This window comes from Psammomys obesus, unplaced genomic scaffold (assembly GCF_907164565.1).
Source record: "Psammomys obesus unplaced genomic scaffold, mPsaObe1.curated_primary_1811, whole genome shotgun sequence".
NCBI classification, from domain to species: Eukaryota; Metazoa; Chordata; class Mammalia; order Rodentia; family Muridae; genus Psammomys; species Psammomys obesus.
In genome coordinates, this window is record NW_026596046.1 from 5847119 (window position 1) to 5866269 (window position 19151).

Here is a 19151-nt window from a genome sequence, read left to right on the forward strand (position 1 = left end):
ATTTCTTCTTAAAGGCACTTAGTGCTATGAGTTTTCCTCTAAGTACTGCTTTCATTGTGTCCCATAAATTTAGGTATGTTGTGCCTTCATTTTCATTGAATTCTAGGAAGTCTTTAATTTCTTTCTTTATTTCATTCTTAACCTAGCTGTCACTGAGAAGTAAGTTGTTAAGTTTCCATGTGTGTGTAGGCTTTTTGCTATTTCCATTGCTGTTGAGGTCCAGCTTTAGTCCATGGTGGTCAGATAGTATACAGGGGATTATTTCAATCATCTTGTATCTGTTGAGGCTTGCTTTGTGACCAACTAGATGGTCTATTTTGGAGAATGTTCCATGAGGTGCTGAATAGAATGTATACTCTTTTGAGTTTGGGTGAAAAGTCCTGTAGACATCTATTAGGTCCATTTGAATTAGGATGCTTGTAAGTGCCTTTATTTCCCTGTTTGGCTTTTGTCTAGATGTGCTGTTCCTTAGTGATAGTGGGGTACTGAAGTCTCCTACTATTAACTTCATTTTACTTTTAGCACTTCAATCTTTTGTTTAACATTAGAGTTTGTTGTTTTTTTGTTTGTTTTTTTTTCCTCAGAATAAGAGGTACAATTTCTCTCAAATCACCCATCTCTACATATGCATATTCTCCTCTATTATTAATGTTCCCTAGCAGAATGGTACATTTATCATAACTGGTAAGCCCACAGTGGCACATCATTCATGCAAACTCCATGGTTTATATCAGAGTTCACTTCTTGTATGTTCAAGATTGGATATAAACATGTCATATATATACACAAAGAGTACTTTCACTGCCCTAGAACTATTTAGTGACAGTTCATTGTTTGGATATGCTACAGTTTATTTCTCCACTCATGCACTGAAGAACATGGTAGTGTTTTCTAAATTTTGGTCATTAAAATAAAGCGCTCTGTACCCTGTTTTCTCCCTCTTCCAATGTCTGTCCTGTTTCCTTTCTGAATGAGAATTGATCATCTTACCCAGGGTCCTCCTTCTTGCTTAGCTTCTTTAGGTGTACACATATTAGTATAATTATCCTATATTATATATCTAATATCTACTTATAAGTGAATATATACCATGTGTGTCTTTCTGCTTCTGGGATACCTCACTCAGGATGATCTTTTCTAGTTCCCACCATTTGCCTACAAATTTCATGATTTCCTTGTTTTTAATTGCTGACTAGTATTCCATTGCGTAAATGTATCACAATTTCTGTATCCATTCCTCCATTGAAGGACATCTGGGTTGTTTCTAGATTCTGGCTATTACGAATAAAGCTGGTATGAACATGGTTGAGCAAACGTCCTCATTGAACGGTGGGGCATTTTTTTTTGGGGGGGGGGGTATATGCCTAGAAGTGGTACAGCTGGATCTTGAGGTAGCACTATTCCTAATTATCTGAGAAAGCGCCACATTGATTTCCAAAGTGATTGTACAAGTTTACATTTCCACCAGCAATGGAAGAGGGTTCCCCTTTCTCCACATCCTTTCCAGCATGTGTTGTCACTTGAATTTTTTTTAACTTAGCCATTCTGATGAGTGTAAGGTACAGGACAGGAGCCTATCACAGAAGGCTTCTGAAAGACTCTACCCAGCAGGGTATCAAAGCAGATACTGAAACTCATAGCCAAACATTGGGCAGAGTGCAGGGAATCTTATGAAAGAAGAGGAAGATAGAAAGACCTGGAGGGGACTGGAACGCCACAAGGAGGGAAACAGAACCAAAAAATCTGGACACAGGGGTCTTCACTGAGACTGATACTCCAACAAGGACCATGCATGGAGATAACCTAGAACCCCTGCACAGATGCAGCCCATGGCAGCTCAGTGTCCAAGTGGGTACCCTAGTAAGGGGAACAGTGACTGTCTCTGACAAGAAGTCAGTGTCTGGCTCTTTGATCACCTCCCCCTGAGGGGAGAGCAGCCTTACCAGGCCACAGAGGAAGACAATGCAGACAGTCCTGATGAGACCTGATAGGCTAGGATCAGAAGAAAGGAGTGAAGGACCTCCCCTATCAGTGGACTTGGAGAATGACATGGGAGGAGATGAGGGAGGGAAGGTGAGATTGGGAGGGGATGAGGGAAGGGGCTACGGCTGGAATACAAAGTGAATAAACTGTAATTAATAAAAAATATTATTTAAATAAAAAATATTTAAATTATTTATTAATTTATTATTTAAATTATTTAATAAAAATTATTAAAAAATAAAGCTGCAGCAGGGTGTAGTGGCACATGCCCATAATCCCAGTTCTTGGGGAGGTAGAGGCAGGCAGATCTTTGTGAGTTTGAGCCTGGTCTACAAAGAGAGCCCAGGATAGCCAAGGCTACAGAGAAAAACCCTGTCTTGAAAAACAAAAATAAATAAATTAATTAAAAATTAAAATGAGGGAGGGAGGGTGGGATTGGGAGGGAATGAGGGAGTGGGATAAAGCTGGGATACAGAGTTAATAAAATGTAACTGATAAGAAAAAAATAAAATTTAAAAAAAATTAAAATAAAGCTGCTATAAACATATGTAATGTTTTGCAAAAAAAACTGTTTTCAACTCTTCTAGCTAAACACTAAAGAGTACAGTTTGTTGAATTCTATGTTAAGTAGATTTAGTCTTGTAAAAAAAGTACCAGAAACATAGTTAACTTCAATTCCAAATTTGCTGAAGGATAAATGTAGAAAAGTCCTAAATATAAAATGTGAAATTACAGGGCTCATAAAATATCTGGGGCTTGACATGACCCTTTTCACTTATTCTTCAAAAGACAGTGCCTCACTAAGCAGCCCAGGCTGGCCTTCATTCTGACACGTAAACTTAGACATAAACCTAAAATTCTAGAGCTCCTCTGCCTCTACTTCCTAAGAACTGCAGTTCTAAAGCTGTGCCCATCATCATGCCTGGTTTCATCAATAACTTATTTGCTTGTTTTAGTAACAAAACCCAAAATATGATCTGCCAAACAAAAAATTTATTATGTATACAATGCTTTGCCTGCATGCCAGAAGAGGGTACCAGATCTTATTATAGATGGTAGAAAGCTACCATGTGGTTGCTGGGAATTGAACTCAGGACCTCTGGAAGAGCAGCCACTGCTCTTAACCTCTGAGCCATCACTCCAGCCCCCAAAAAAAATTTAAATGAATTTCACTGAAATTAAAAGTTTCTGCTCTAAAAAGACACTGTAAGGAAAGGATAAGAAAAACCAGATACCTTTCATAAATACCACCTCATATAGGACATTATCCAACACAAATAAACAACTAAAGCTCAACAATAAGAAAATTAAAAATCTGATTTTCAAAAATGAGGAAAAGGTATAAACAGGCCACTTACCAAACAAAGGAGATACACAGAAAATTAGCATATTAAGTTTACACATACTATGTCAATGAGGAAGTGCAAACTAAAATAGCAGTGAGATGGTATTACTTCTGAGGTTATACAATAGGAGTGAAGTATAATGTCAACCATGGGACTTTGGTTGATAATCATGTGTCAGGGGGACAGTCCTTGACTATTACAACTGTGTACCCTGATGTAGAATGCTGGCAGTGAGGAAGACTCTAGGAAAGACAGGACATCATATAGGTGAATACCATTATATAGATATATTTCTATGCTGTTTTGTTCTGAGCCTAAAAATGCCATATACTTTTATTCCTAGAAACTCTAACTATTGGTCTACACTAAACTAATCAAGTACCACATTAGCTACTAAAGAAACAGGATTTCTTCTGTGATGGAAAGCTACCATGCTTCAGTTGTTTCTCACAGGCATACAATTACTGTACTGTTAACAGCTATAATATGCTTGTGCAAAAAAGAGCAACAATAAAGAAAATGCAATTTGTTTTACTTCCTCTGTAGAGTGAAAAGATTTACAAGAGATTGGAGTATCTTAATAATTACTAATATAAATTGTCAGCCTGCTTTTCTTTCATTTGGTAATACATTTTAACGGCTACACATCTAGGAATAAGTATTTTTCTCTTAATTTCACAAAGATCTTAATATTCTTGAAGTCATTTTATGGTATGTTTCTCAAGTACAAAAAGCATAATACTCTATTATCATTCAAATATCCCACTGGCCAATGAACTTTCACATAACTAAAAAAATTAAGTAGCTAAGACCATGTACTGTTGGTAAGGATGAATATGTAAATTATGCCATACATCCAAATCATTCTTATGGAGTATCTCTCAATATTTTTATACCTTTTTTTAAATATGAAGCACAAGTTAAAAAAAAAAACCAAAAACTCAACATCTTGAGCCCACAAAATAATAAGCAAACCAGATGATCTGAGTTCAATCCCAAGATCCCAAAATAGGAGAGAATTCCTAAAAGTTGTTTTCTGAACTCTACATGTGCACTGTCCTGCACATGCCAGCACTCATAAAAACACACAAATATAAACACATATACACTGATAAATATTTTTAAATATGTATTTAAAAAATCTCAACATCTTGAAATATTTATTTACAAATACATTTTAGGAACAATCAAAAATAGAAGATAGTGAGGGAACATAAAGAATAAAAAGATATTGATCACAGCTTAAGAATACAGATACCACACAGAGAGAATTAAACTCTAAACCTCAGAGAACTTCTAAGAAAAAACAAACAAAACAAAACAAAAAAGGTCAACAATCCAGTAGAGAACTGGCAAACCACATACAGAGAAAAAGGTTGCATTTCACCTTGTCAAAACAGAAAGAAACTATCATAAAGCTGAATCAGCACTCTTTAAATGATATCTATTACAGGACTGTTTCTTGAGCACTCTTAAAGGAAGAACGTTCACATGTTAGGCAGCAGCAATCAGAACAGCAGATACTGGACAACACATACATGGTCTCTGCTACGAGCATGATAAACAAGCAGCTGAACTGAAGGAATGAGGTAGCTCTCAAAAGCATAGCACCAAGCAAAAGGCAGCACAAACAATCATGCTGTCGTGTGAGAAGGTAAAGCTATTCTGATACAACACTAAAACAACATCTTTTCAAAGGATGTACATTAAGGAAAACAAAGCAAATAAGTAAAGAAGAGTGGATCTATGCAAAAATCATAAAGACTATATACCTCATTTTGTTTTACAAATAAAAATATCTGTAGCAAATATGTCAGGACTGGCATTTCTTCTTAAAAATGAACACATCAATCTCTGTGCCAGTATTCTGTATACTCAGCCTTTGAAAAGAGAGTATTAGTGTTTTTCTTCATAAGTCTATGAAGGTGTCTGCATCTAGATAGGCAGGAGTGCATAAAGTATTAGAAGCAGCAAGGGATTGAAGCAAGGCTACTGGCTAAGATCAAAATAAAAAAAAGAATTATACTTTTATAAATGGCACTTAGTAACAAAACTACAGAACACAAATTGAGGGGTTAGAGAGGTGGCTCAACTAGTAAAGGCATTGGCCACACAAATCTAATAACCTGAGTTCAATGTCTACAACCCACGTAAGTGTTGCCTGGCCTCCACAAGTGTGCTGTAGCCCACAAAAACCCCACAAACAAGTCGTACATCCACTCAAAGTAATAATAAAAAATAAAATTTTAAAAAAGACACTTGGGCAAACTAATGTTTTGTTTTTAAAATCAAATATCTAGAAATAAACAAGTAAAACATGTCTAGGAAACACAGTCAAAACCATTAAACCCTATCAGGAGAACTGATAAAAACCAAATGAAATGTAAGTATGTTCAAGGGTTATAAGAGCTATTATTATAAAGTTTTCTGTGTCTCTAAATGGATACGCACATTCAGTTGGGAAACACCTGAATCCAGGAGGATTTTTGATTGGTTGCCTTTGAGTAAACACTGATTTGACAGTTCAATTTCGAAATGAAAAGGGAAGAACAGTCAGCCTATTCTACAGAAATACAATGGCAGCCAACTATGTTACCAGATAGCAAATTATAGTAATTGCAATAGTGTAGAACTGAGCAAGGATATACAAATAAGCAAATGGAACAAAATACAGGATCCAGAAATAGACCCACAAATACACTGTTATTTGACTCAAAGTCATGCAGGAGAGAAATGCAACGAATTACACTGGGTTACTGAACATTCAATTGGGATAATAATAATCTGACCCCTACACTTCAACTCAAACATAAATTCCAAATGGATAAAAACCCAAAACATAAAAACAAAAAAACAAAACAAAAAAACCACTTCTAGAAGAAGGCACAGAATAATTATCTCAGCCCTTGTTTAGAGATCTGAACAGGGAGTGCAGCTACCAAAGAAAGGTCCTCCTCTAGTGGTAACATGATCTTTACCAGGCACTCACCAGGGGTGAGATGAGAGGACACTTGTATAGACAGCCAATTCAGCTCAATCAACCCTGGTGATTAAATGGAGTGACATGTAACAGCCAGACTGTCCTTGTATTTTAAAAGAATTCTTTTCACTGCTTTTAGAAAATGAAAGTTCTTAAATACGACTTAAAAAAACATCACCAATAAATAAGGGAAAGAACAAAAAGGTAAACTTTGCGGGGGGTGATATCCCATGCTTACAGTCTTAGGTACTGAGGAGATTAAGGCAGAAGGGTGACTTGAACCCCCAAATCTGAGACCAGCTAGGGCTTTGAGAGACTCCCCTCAATCTTAAAAAAAAAAAAAAAAAATTGAGGTATAATGGCTCTTTCTTGGCTGTCAATGTGACTACACCGGAATTTACAAAACCCAAGCTACTGGGTATACATGTGATAGATTTTTCTTGATTGGATTAATATATATTAATATATATATAATTGTCAGTTCTGCTTCTCTAGAGAATCCTGACCAATACAGGAGGTATACAATATTGATTTCTAAACATGACATGGTTCTTGAACACTTGAACAAACATCAGCTATGATTACCTACACAAAATGTACACAAGATTAAGATTCTCAACACCTTGTCATGGAAGGGAGAGGGTCTTTTTGTTCCCTTATGATTTATAAGCAGTTAGCACAGATGAGGGAGCAAAAGACATTTTTTCCAGTAATGTAGCCACTAGTAAGGAAGGTATCCATAGTCCTGTAAACAAATTCCCATCCATGCTCAGGTATATAACCCTAACAAATTCTCTCTCTCTCTGTCTCTCTCACTCTGTCTCATCTCTCTCACACACACTTTAGATAACATAAAAACACAAAAAGGCAAACAACTTCATCAGATATCACTGAAATTTCGAATTAAAATTAAAATCTATTGCTTGTCTACTAGTCTACTAGAATGGATCAAAGGGGAAGGGTAATTCCTAGCACTAGTACAGATTTAAAGCAGCTTGCATCACACTGCTAGCTAAATACAAATTAAGCACAAACGCTTAAGAAAATTCTTGTCAAATGCAGATAACCACAGAGGTTAAGTTCTTAGTTAAGGGACCAGGGCAGATGAGGGAACCTCCCAAGGAAGAAGAAGAATATAGTGTTAAGAAGCGATAAAGGGGATACTAGAATAAAAGGATTGGAGGGGTGGGTGGGAAGCACGGTAAAGGAGGAAATATGGGAAGGATACTACTAAAGGCCTTAAAAAAATGTGTTACCTTGTACTGTAAAAGCTAAAATATGTACACAAAGGAAAGGGCTTTAAATGGAGTCACCACATAATAAGAGAAACAGTGTTTTAAGTAGCTATCTTATGCCATTAAAATCTTCAATTCCAGAAATGGGCAACAACTTGAGTTGTTGGCCAAAAGGGTCCCCTCAACCTCCCTTTCAACACCACAGGCTATTGCCAAGGCGATTGGTGGCTCTCTACAACCTGATGGTAAGGCCCTATTGCTGAGAACATTTACTATGTCACTGAACATGGAGGTATACTTAATCTATAGTGTTGAAGATCGATTTAAATGACTTCCCTTGGAGCAGGAGACCAGGAGACAGGACAAACAGTGGCTCTAGGGTGGTGCATCAGGGTAGTTACAAGACCATGTTCTTCCTTCCAAAATTCACTGCATCATACATTTAAAATATGTGAACTTTTCCTTTATGTTTTTCCTTGATATAAAGGGATAAACACAGATTTTGCTAGATCCTACCAAGTGGAAGAGAAGTAAAACAGCTCTTTTCTTGAAATGCATGATATTATGACAAATATTTTCCATGTACTTTTTCAAACTCTAAGTATGTTTTTTTTTACGTGATTAATTCATACTTGCAATTCAAAACTCTACTTGCTGTTAGCTTTCCTATTGTATTTTCCTAAATTACCCATTATCAGTTACAGATTGTTACATAAACTGTCCCAATATCTGATCTCATTTCTATATGCTATATATTTAAATCTCCTAGATAGAATATATATTTTAATGATTTTCCAGAATCTAGTTTAGTCCCTTAAAAATACACTTGATTTGGGTAAATTACAAACTATTTTCCCATTTATGTAACAAAGAAAAATTTTAACCCAAAATTCACTTTTTGAAAAGTATAATTAAGATACCATTTTAGTTTATGACAATGCGCCTATACCAAATCTAATCTAAAAATCAAACTGCCCAATTACACCTTCTCACCTTCCTTCTTTACTGAGACAGCATTTGAGAGGTTTGAACAACCATTACCCACTTGATAACTTAGCAAAAACACCAACATATCAAATAAGTCCAAAGTAGAAACAGACTAATTCTAGTTACTGAGCTTCAGTTATAGTTTCCATTCTTTTAATATTTTGTATCAGTGGCGGTACACGCCTTTAATAACAGCACTTGGGAGGTGAGGCAGGCAGATCTCTGAGTTCAAGGCCAGCCTAGTCTATAGAGCAATTTCCAGGACAGCCAGGGCTACATAGAGAAACCCTGTCTTGAAAACTGAAAGAGCGAGTGGGAGAAAGGGAAAGAAAGGAAGGGAGAAAGAGAGAAAGAGAGAGAGAGAGAGAGAAAGAATGAATTCTTTACATCTAAGGTGTTGTACTAAAATATTGGCTAGAATATTAAAAATATCTTTTTTTTTCTCAAAATGAGATACCTTTTTCTCATATTGAAAAACAATTTCTCATTTTATAACATGACCCAATAAGAAAACAGAATTTGATATATTAGCACTTTCTCAAGAAGTAACTAGTCAAGAATATATTTATTATATAAAACAATGGATACTTTATTTTCACCTAAGTTCTATAGATATTCCAGCCAGTAGTAACAAGACTTATAAGATATCAAAAATTATTCATTAGTTCTTTGATAATTTTGTGCATATCTTTATTATATTTACTCCTTCACTTGACACCTCCAAGATCCAGCTTCTATCCCTTCCGGCCCAACTCTGTCTCTTTTCAGACAAAGTCATCCTCTCAACTTATAAAGTTCCCATTACATAGCCACCTAAATAGGCCTAGTTTCTCTTTCCCTTTAAATATTAAATCTTCAACATGCAGGTCTAGCCTAGCTATGCCCAACCTAACTGGGTATTCCTGAGATGAGAGCCGGGAGATTTTATGCCATTTCTCAGCTTGCACACAAGCCTTACTAGACATCTATACCTGTGTCTGCTATATGCCGCCATCTTCACGTGTTTAAAGTTTGCACGTAGTTTTCCTTGGAACCGTTCCTTTCCAACGACAGGATGGCTATTTTATCAGTCATCCTAATATACTGTACATACTGTGTAGACCTATGCTTTCTTGCTGAGTAGTCTTCACAAGTTGAAACAAGGGCTTACCTCAAGCCATGGACTGCTCTGGTGACTCCACTAACAGCCACTTCCCCTCCTGCCACTAACTAGGCTGGATCTAGTTATATCTGCATACAGCTAAACTTCTACACTCACCTTGCAAAAGCACATTTTTAGTGCTGTGTTGATCTTACTGAGCTTGTAGAAGCTGTTCTTCAAATCTCTGACAAACTCCCCAGAGAAAACATCTCTCCCTACTGAATGTGCTTTGAACGTGAGGAATGAGCGGCTTACTCTACTTAAGTCTCTGAAATTCTTTTTTGTTCTTTTCTCTAAATCAAAGGGCCAGTCAACTTTTCTTAAAATGACAGACATCAAAGATTTAGGGCCTAAATAAAAGATTTAGAGTTTTATGCCAACTAGTCCATATAGAAAATATACAAATGAACAGGCACAGTGATGCTAATAACACTTGAAAAAACAGGCAGCTAGTTCTGGGGACAGTTTGCCAATCAGTTTTAAATACAACAATTGGACTCTTGATGGATCAGCATCATACTGAAGTTCTAATTTAAAAGCATTGCAAACATCACCTAAAGCTGACATATGATACATAAATGCTTTAGAAATGTGAGGTAATAACGCTTCAAAATTATGTTCTTATTTATTGGTTAACCATAAACTATAAGTTGACTCAAAACACTCACCAGTATCTGTAAACTAGCACAGTCCTTAGTATGATAAAAGATGATGGTCTGACAACAATCACAACAGAATAGCAAAAGTGAGTTGCCAACAAAGGCTAAAGCATTGTCTGAAAACTATACAAGTAAAAAATGGAAGGATTACAGTGATTTTACTATCCCACTACCTACATCCTTGAAGTTTTCTTTAAAGTATATGACAGAAAGAGACAATTTTATATCTAATATTTTTCATTTATTCTAAAACTTTAAACATTTAAGAAACATCTGAACTTCTATAGCATGTTTTAAAAACACAACTACCAACTAAATAAATTAAAATTTTATTTACCTGTCGGTTCCTCTCATCCATTATGCGTGTGATTTGTATTTTCTTCCGCCCCATTTTCAGTCACCTTTTCTTCCTTATATTCCAAATAATTCAAAAACTAATTTTCTTTAATATCCTAATGCATTGTACACACGTTCTATTATTTAACCTTCTAGTCCAAGGCTGCTGCTGTAATTTTCTTAAAAATCTAAAAACGAAACAAAAAACACAATTTAGAAGATTTCATTCAATTCCATACAATTATAAATCTGTAAATCATTAAATACTACACAAATTTCAAATCTGATTTTATGCTGACATAGTAAGCGTTCTTGGGCTGGAATTTTTAGAAACAGAGTAAGTAGGCTCAAGTCTTCCTTATTGACTTTATCTCTAAAAGGTCTCCTGGATCTCTTTGCAACTTTATTTCTAAGCAAATACAGCTACAGTGTTCAAGGTTTTCCAATATATATAATAATAAAAACAGCAGCCAATGTTGCTGAGATTTTTCTAAATGCCAGGCATTTTTCTAAGAATGGAAAAAAATCATTCTTATCTACAATCTCTTTACTTAGACTTTTTTTTACCTCCATTTGTAACTATGGAGACTAGGAATACAGACATAGAAAAAAAAAATCAAGTAATGTGTCAAAAGTCACCAAGTAAAGAGACAATCATTGGGATAAGACTTCTGAAGTCAGACTCCAGAACCTGTCAACAACATATGGCTCGTGATGACCTACATGCAAAAGGTAAACAATATGACTGGTCCCTATCTGCCCTTAGAAGTTCTAATTACCCTACAACCAAAATGTTAATAGTATTCATTGGTCCACAATGATACTACTGCATAAATTTTATATTATTATACATTTAAGTGAAATACTATTTCTCTGGCCATTGAATAAGTACCTCCTCATTAAGATTCAGTTAAAATACCACCTTATTAATGAAATCAAGACCAATTCAATTTGGTAAAAGAAATTATAGAAATTATAAGCTACTTGGGGGAGTGAATATGAATGTGTAAATTCTAAGACCAAATGTTATACCTGCCTATACAACCTCAACTTTACTGGGCAAATTCAGGGGCTTATTAAATGTGAATCTACTTGAAGGCATGAGCTTTTCACTTCCTGATATCAGGGCACCCCTGCTTACTGATCTTCCCACATTCATTAGTTTACTTTTAAATTTATGTAATTATAATACCTGCTACAATGATAACTTACTAACACAATATTCACATCAAATGTACTCCCACACATCAAATCGAGCATAATGATAAAATGCTCAATAAAGAGCCAATGCTCTCTATTGAGGGGCAATGCTTGCCCAGTATGCTGGATGCCTAAAGTTCAATCCCAAGGATAGCAAAAAAGAAAAAAAGAATGAGGGGGAGGGATCGGGAGAAAGATGGAGAAAAAGAGTCAAAAAGAGAAAAAAATAGGGGGTGTGTCAAGAAATAATATAAATTCCTAATCTTTCAAAGTTTAGAGTCCACCAGGGGAAAGACATCAAACCATCACACGAATGAATCTGTACCATTTAAACTGAAAATGTCATTTATCTGACCTATACCCAACTTGGATTTGCAGGTAAGAAAATGTTTACCAGAATGTGAAGATATACATACAAGAGAACATTATATGCAAATTCCCTCAAAAGTTTTGAAACAGGACACTCTAGTCAACTTTCCTCTTAGAACAACTAAAAAAGTAAGTCTAAAAAGTAGTGTTTTAAGGCAATTTATAACTTTCAATTATGCTAATTTGAAAGTCTGAGATCTGGAAGAAACCAGTCTTTGAACTTTGTTGTTATTGTAGGTGGATTCTGGAAACTACTGACTATGATACTGAGAAAGTCAACAGTGCTTCCAACACACCTACAAATGAAAGTGCAGAAATCAGATTTCAAGCCTGCACAGGAGGAATAGCCTTAGCAAGCATACCAGGCATCTGGAAAGACTCCAAAGGACTATCCCATAGATAGATACAGTACATGAGAAACAGAATAATCCACACGGGGAAGACCACTACAGTCATTTCAGCCAGGTTAGACTAAGGCAAACTGGACTAGTGAGAGTTATTAGCCTTGCTACCTTTCAGGAGCAAATGAAAACTTCAGCTCAAAAATCACATTACCATCATATTCATATAAAATACTAAAAATTTTAAAAGAACAAATAAAGTTAAGAGTGGGAATTGAAACTTATCTACAGTAGATCAATAGAAGAGTATTATCAGGAAGATTTTAAGTTAAAAATACTGTTTTTATTAATGGATTAAAAATATAAAAGTTGGGCATGGTTGGTTGGCGTACACCTTTCAGCTTAGCACTCAGGAGGCAGACACAGGCAAATGGATCTCTGTGAGTTTGAGGTTAGCCTGGTCTACAAAATGAGTCCAGGACAGGCAAGACTCTGTTACACTGAGAAACTCTGTCTCAAAAAAACCAAACAAACCATTTTGAAAAGAAAAACAAACTTTAATAACAAACTAGATACAATTGAAAAAAGGAATATAAAATCAACAAACCAGAGCACAAGTTTTATGTCACAGTTTGTCATGACAAACTTCAAGTCAAGACAGACATATACACTGGGATGAAGACATTGGTCAATTTACAAAAAAAGTTCTGTTAAAGCCAGTGAAATGGCTCAGCAGGAAAAGGTGCCTGAGTGTACCTGTGTTTGATCCATAGACCCATGTAGTGAAAGGAGAGGAGACTCCTTCAAGTTGACTTCTGACCTCCATATGTGAGACAAAGAACAAGTACACACATGGACACATACACATCACTATCACCACCACCAAATAAATAAATGGTTTTGACTTTATGTATCTGTATTACCAGCATGTAAGTCTGCACATCATCTGTGAGCCTTAATGCCCACAGAGGCCAGAAGAAGCATTCAATTCCCAGGAACTGGAGTTACAAACTGTCACCCACCATGCGAGCATTGGCACTCAAACTTGAGTTCTTTTCAAAGCAACTATTATTCTTAACCTGCAAGCCATCTATCCAGCCTCACATAATTTATTTGAAGTTCATTTTAACAGTAAGATATAATACCTAATATCACATATAATCAGAAATCTGTTCTTAAAAAAGTTATTCTGTGCCAAACTGTAGGAGTTTATTTGCTATTTTTAAGTGGAAAAATTATGCTGCATATAAAAGCATGATCTCCAATCATTTCTCTTTTTAAACTTTAACTGAAATTTTAAAAAATGTCCATTCACAGAAATAAATTATCCTGGTTAGGATATAAAATGCTTACTACACAATTTAATAGGCAGTAACTAACTTTCTCCCTGGCATTTTCCACAGTGACAACAAAGCATTTTCACACATTCCATAAATTTAAGAAAAACTAAAGGCTAAAGAGAAAAGGAAAATAGATACATGCTCAAGACAAAGACACACGGCAGACAATGGCTCAAAGGCTTTGGATATGTCTTTTTGTTTTATTTCGGGGTTTTTTGTTGTTGTTGTTGTTTTTTGAAACAGGGTCTCACTATGTAGCCCTGGCTGTCCTGGAACTCACTCTGTAGACCAGGCTGGCCTTGAACTCACAAAGATCCACTTGCCTCTACCACCTGACTGCAGAAATTAAAGGTGGGCGCCATCACTGCCTGGCCAGCTCTTATTATGTCCTATTGCCAGCAGCATCAGAGACATTCTCTTTGTACCTAGTACAGGGACTTTGAAATGTCCACATGAGAGTCCAATATTCTACCAACTGCACTGAGGATATACTTTCTCATACAGTTTTACTACTATACTAATTTTACTTCTATATGAACAGACTTTTTCCAAATAAACTAGATAAGAAACACAAGTCTGACTGTCAACAAAGCCAACCCCTAAAGGCCTGTCTGAAATTAGTTTTTGAGTACTAAGTTGATTTTAGGAGGGCATACTCAGCAACTCATGGAACAAGCAGTTCAGAATGAATGAGGCACAACCAGGTCAACAACTTCACAGAGGATTCTGACTTAGAAAATACTTTCTTTAATTATATATAAAACACTTGCCAAAAGTGATTAAATGCTAGATTATAAAGTAAAACTTAACAAATTTCAAAGACAGACATGTTTTGATACCAGAGAAATTAAGCCAGAAATTAACAAAAATTTAACTTCAAAACGTATGTGTGTGTGTGTGTGTGTGTGTACACACACTAAGGATCAAATGTACTTTTAAAAATGAGAGCTATAAAAACATTTTTTCATGATATACTACCTTTGTAACAAAATGTTATATATTTTATAACAAAAATGTGTAACAAACCATGCATAAAATTCCCAGTTAATGCCATATTCAATGATGAAAGACTAAAGGTTTTTCCTGTAATATCAGAAATAAGAAAAGGCTCATTCTCAACCTCTTATATTCTGCAACAGAGTCAAAGCTCTAGACAATTTAGATAACAGAAAAATGAAATTTCCCAACTGGAAAAAGGGAAGTGATTTATCCATGTTCACAGATGACATGAATTGTAAGTAGAAAAACATATCCCCTTAAGAAGTATGTTATTCCAACAGAGCCAAAAAAAAAAAAAAAAAAAAAAAACCCGGCCCAGGGGGCCCTGCACAAAAAAATAAAAAAAAAAAAAAAAAAAAAAAAAGCTAGGCCCTGGGGGCCCTGCAGAGACTGATATCCCAACCAAGGACCATGCATGGAGAGAGCCTAAAACCCCTACTCAGATATAGCCCATAGACTCAGTCTCCAAGTGATTCCCTAATAAGGGGAGCTGGTGCTGTCTCTGGCATGAACTCAGTGTCCTGCTCTTTGATCACCTCCCCATGGGGGAGTGCAGTCTTGCCAGGCCACAGAGGAACAAAAATGCAGCCAGTCTTGATGAGACCTGATAAGCTAGGGTCCGATAGAAGGAGAGGAGGACGTCCCCTATCAGGGAACTAGAAGAACTAGGTAGGGTGGGGTTGAAAGGAGAGGAGGGGGCTATAGCTGAGATACAAGGTGATTACAATGTAATAAATAATAACAATTAATAAAAAAAAGAGAAAAAGAAAAATGTTACTATAATAAATTCAAAATAATCAGGATACAATACCAACATATCAAAATCCAGTGCAGTTACTGTACACTTAATGTGCAAAAAGGTATCTTAATCAAAGAAACAAAACACTAATACACTAAAAATTTTAAGCACTAGTCACAAATATTACTCGTGGAAAATTTATGTTATCAAGCTGTCAATACTACGCAAAGCACTCTACAAATACAATGCAATTCTACCAAAATCCTCATTTTTTTTGTAGCATCTGAAAAACTACTCTGAAATTTACATTAAATCTTAAAGGATTCCAAACAGTGGAAATAAGTCTTGAAAAAGAGTGAAACTGGAAGACTCATTTATTTCAAAATTTATGAAAAGTCAGAACTTGAAATACTGTTACATAAGCATACAGAAAGACATGCAGACTAATGGAATAGAAGGTCCAGAAATAAACATAAGTGGATTTTTTTTAAAATAAAAGTGCCAAGACCATTCAACAGCAAAGGGAGTTCTTTCAAACAAATGGTGAAGAAACTAGACATCCAGAAGAACGCAGCTGCATGCTTATCTAACGTCACATACAAACATCAACTTAAAATGAATCTGAAATTGAAATCCAAAGCCAACAGCTAAAACTATAAAACTCTTAGCAGAAAACAGAAAGACTTCAAGAAATTGGAGTGATTTCTTAGTCACAACACCAAAACCAAACAAACATACTAGAGAACAACAAACTAGACTTCACTGAAATTAAAAACATGGAGGCTAGAAGACTTGCTTACTTGCCACACTAGAGTCTGTATGCTCAAAACCTACCCAAAGCTAAGTGGACATAACAGCTGCCTAGAGTGGGTGCAAGGGAGATGCTTTGGATTCAGCCACAGATCCTGCCTCAATATAGAAAAAGAAGAACCCAAGAAGACACTAGATTTTAAACATCCTCAGACTTCCATATGTGCTACACACATGCACATATATGCACCTACACAAATGAAAATGCACATGCATTCATACACACCATAGCCGTATATACAAAATAAATAAATAAATAATTACATTTCAATGGATACCACTAGCAGAATAAAAGAGTATCCCAAAGAAAGGAAAACAAAAAAACAAAAACAAAACAAACCAACAAAAAACTAACTATATATGACATGGGAATAATACCCAAAATATATAAAGATTTTCTAAAACTCAACAGCAAAAATATTAAACTTAAAAATGGGCAAAAGATAAGACAGGCAAGATATCTCAGTAGATAGAGACAGTTGCCACCAAACCTCAATTCAATCTCTGAAATCAGTCTCTGGAACTCACATGGTAAAGGGAGTGAATCAACTGTGGCCAGTAGTGGCTCATACATAAAATCCCTGCAGCTCTTGGGAGGCTAAGGCAGACAGAACACTGCACACTGAAGGCCACTTCCAGGTTCCAGGACATCTTTCACTACAGAATGAGATCCAGTCTCAAAGGGAGTGGGAAGGACCACAGACATGTTGTAAGATAGCCTAAACTACCAATAAACACATGAAAAAAGGGTCAACATCACTAACTATTTAAGCAAATGCAATTTAACCCAGAATAAAAACCCTCTCTACACACATTCAGGTGACTATTTACATTTTATTATTCAGAGTGGGGGGGGCACATGTATCATGGACTAAGGGTGAAGATCCACCATATGGCTCAAACATATGAGCCTGACAGAATGTGCTTTTACTCACCAGCCATTTTGCCATCCCAAAATCACTATTACTTTTTAAAATATAAAAAGGAAATATTAGCACAGCTATATAACTGAGACCCTGATATAATTTTTGGAACAAAAAATACAGCAGCTACTGTGGTAAAAAGGTGTAACAAATGCTTTTAAAAAAAAAAAAGCAGAACTACCATTTAATCCAACAATTTAACTTCTAGACACGAAAACGAATTTAAAGCATAGACTGAATATACATACCAATATTCATGGGAGTACTATTTACAATGGTAAAAGAAAGAGCGCCAGCAAGATGTCTCAGTGAGTAAAAGTGCTTGCCCCCAACCCCAAGATCTGAGCTTGGTTCCTGGTAACTACATGGTAAGAGGTGAGCTAGACTACCACTGTCTTCAAATTTCCATGCACTCAATGTGGCATGTGCAAAGCCACAGTCAGTCAGTCAGTCAGTCAGGCTGCCTGCCTGCCGGTCTGTCTGTCTCCCCCACTTCCTCCCTAGAAGGTGAGAAATGACTGCTGTTGTTTTTGGACTTCCATGCACTCAACGTGGCACATGCAAACCCACTATCTATCTCTTTCTCTGCCTCTCTCTGTGTCTCTCTCCACCTCTCTTTCCCTCTCCCTTCTCTCTTTTTCAGAGAAATGAACAAGTAATTTTTTAAAAATTGGAGAAACAACTTCATGTCCATGAGTAATTGAATGGATAAATAAAATATGGTACACATGCACACAAATACACACACACAATTATTTGTCCTTTAAAACTACTGAAAAAAAAAAAAAGGGCATTTTGTCAATGTTATAAGACAGAGAAACACTAAAGATTTGGTGCTAAACAGACAAAGTTAGTCATAGGAAGACTAGTCACATACCGTGGCAGAAGGTAGAATCATAATTACCAGGCATTGGAGGAAGGGAGGAATGTTGTGAATGAAGACATCATTTAATAGATACAGAATTTAGGTGTGGGATGATGAAAACATTCTCAATATGAATATTCAGAAACAAACCTGCTTAACTGAAAACATACAAATACTAAAACAAAAATGTAAATACATGATCTTAAAATAACTACAGGAATCAAACTTCATTGATGCTAACTAATGATTAAAAACCGCTAACTCTTTTGGATCAAATAACTTCTTTTTCTATAAAATATAGCTAAAGATTTTTTTTTAAAGACAACATTTCAAACCGACCTTTAGAAAACATTTTTCATAAAAAGTAAATATTGTACCTTTCCCTAGGTGCAAAAAGAAACTCTTTAAATCTCAAGTATAACTGTATTCAGGCAACATGGAAAAAAATACTTTGAATTTTCTAATAACTGAAAATTTTCTGTGTCTTTGAAATTCAAGAATTGTATTAAAAATTTAAAAATATTCTCAACTCAGACCTACTTTTGTAACTTAAGACATATCACAGAATCCAGCATTCATGCTAAGAATAATGTGGCATTAATACTAATTATAAATAAGTAAAATATTTTAAGAGCAGTTGTGTCCACTACTTGAAGGCATCTTGCTAAGGAAGTATTTTAAGCGGTTGGACAGATGGCTCATTGGTTAAAAGCACTTGTAGCTCTTGCAGACAACCTAGGTTAGACTCCCAGCATCCACATGGTGGTTCACACACATTCCTAACCCTGACTCTCTTGGTGCCTCTTCTGACCCTCTACAAGCACCACGCACACATGTGGTGTATAAATATTCAGGCAGACAAAAAAAAAAAAAAAAAAAAAAAAAAAAAAAAAAAAAC

The 19151-nt window shown here is 35.7% G+C and overlaps 1 protein-coding gene across 3 annotated transcripts in view; it reads right to left on the minus strand.

The window, feature by feature from the left end:
- Positions 1–19151, minus strand: part of Mef2a (myocyte enhancer factor 2A) — a 127665-nt gene that overhangs the window by 63855 nt on the left and 44659 nt on the right. For all 3 annotated transcript variants that reach the window (XM_055623098.1, XM_055623100.1, XM_055623099.1), the window contains exon 3: positions 10669–10855. In XM_055623098.1, coding sequence (XP_055479073.1) covers positions 10669–10722 — 54 coding nt within the window. In that variant the 5' untranslated portion in view covers positions 10723–10855. The remainder of the gene's footprint in view (positions 1–10668; positions 10856–19151) is intronic.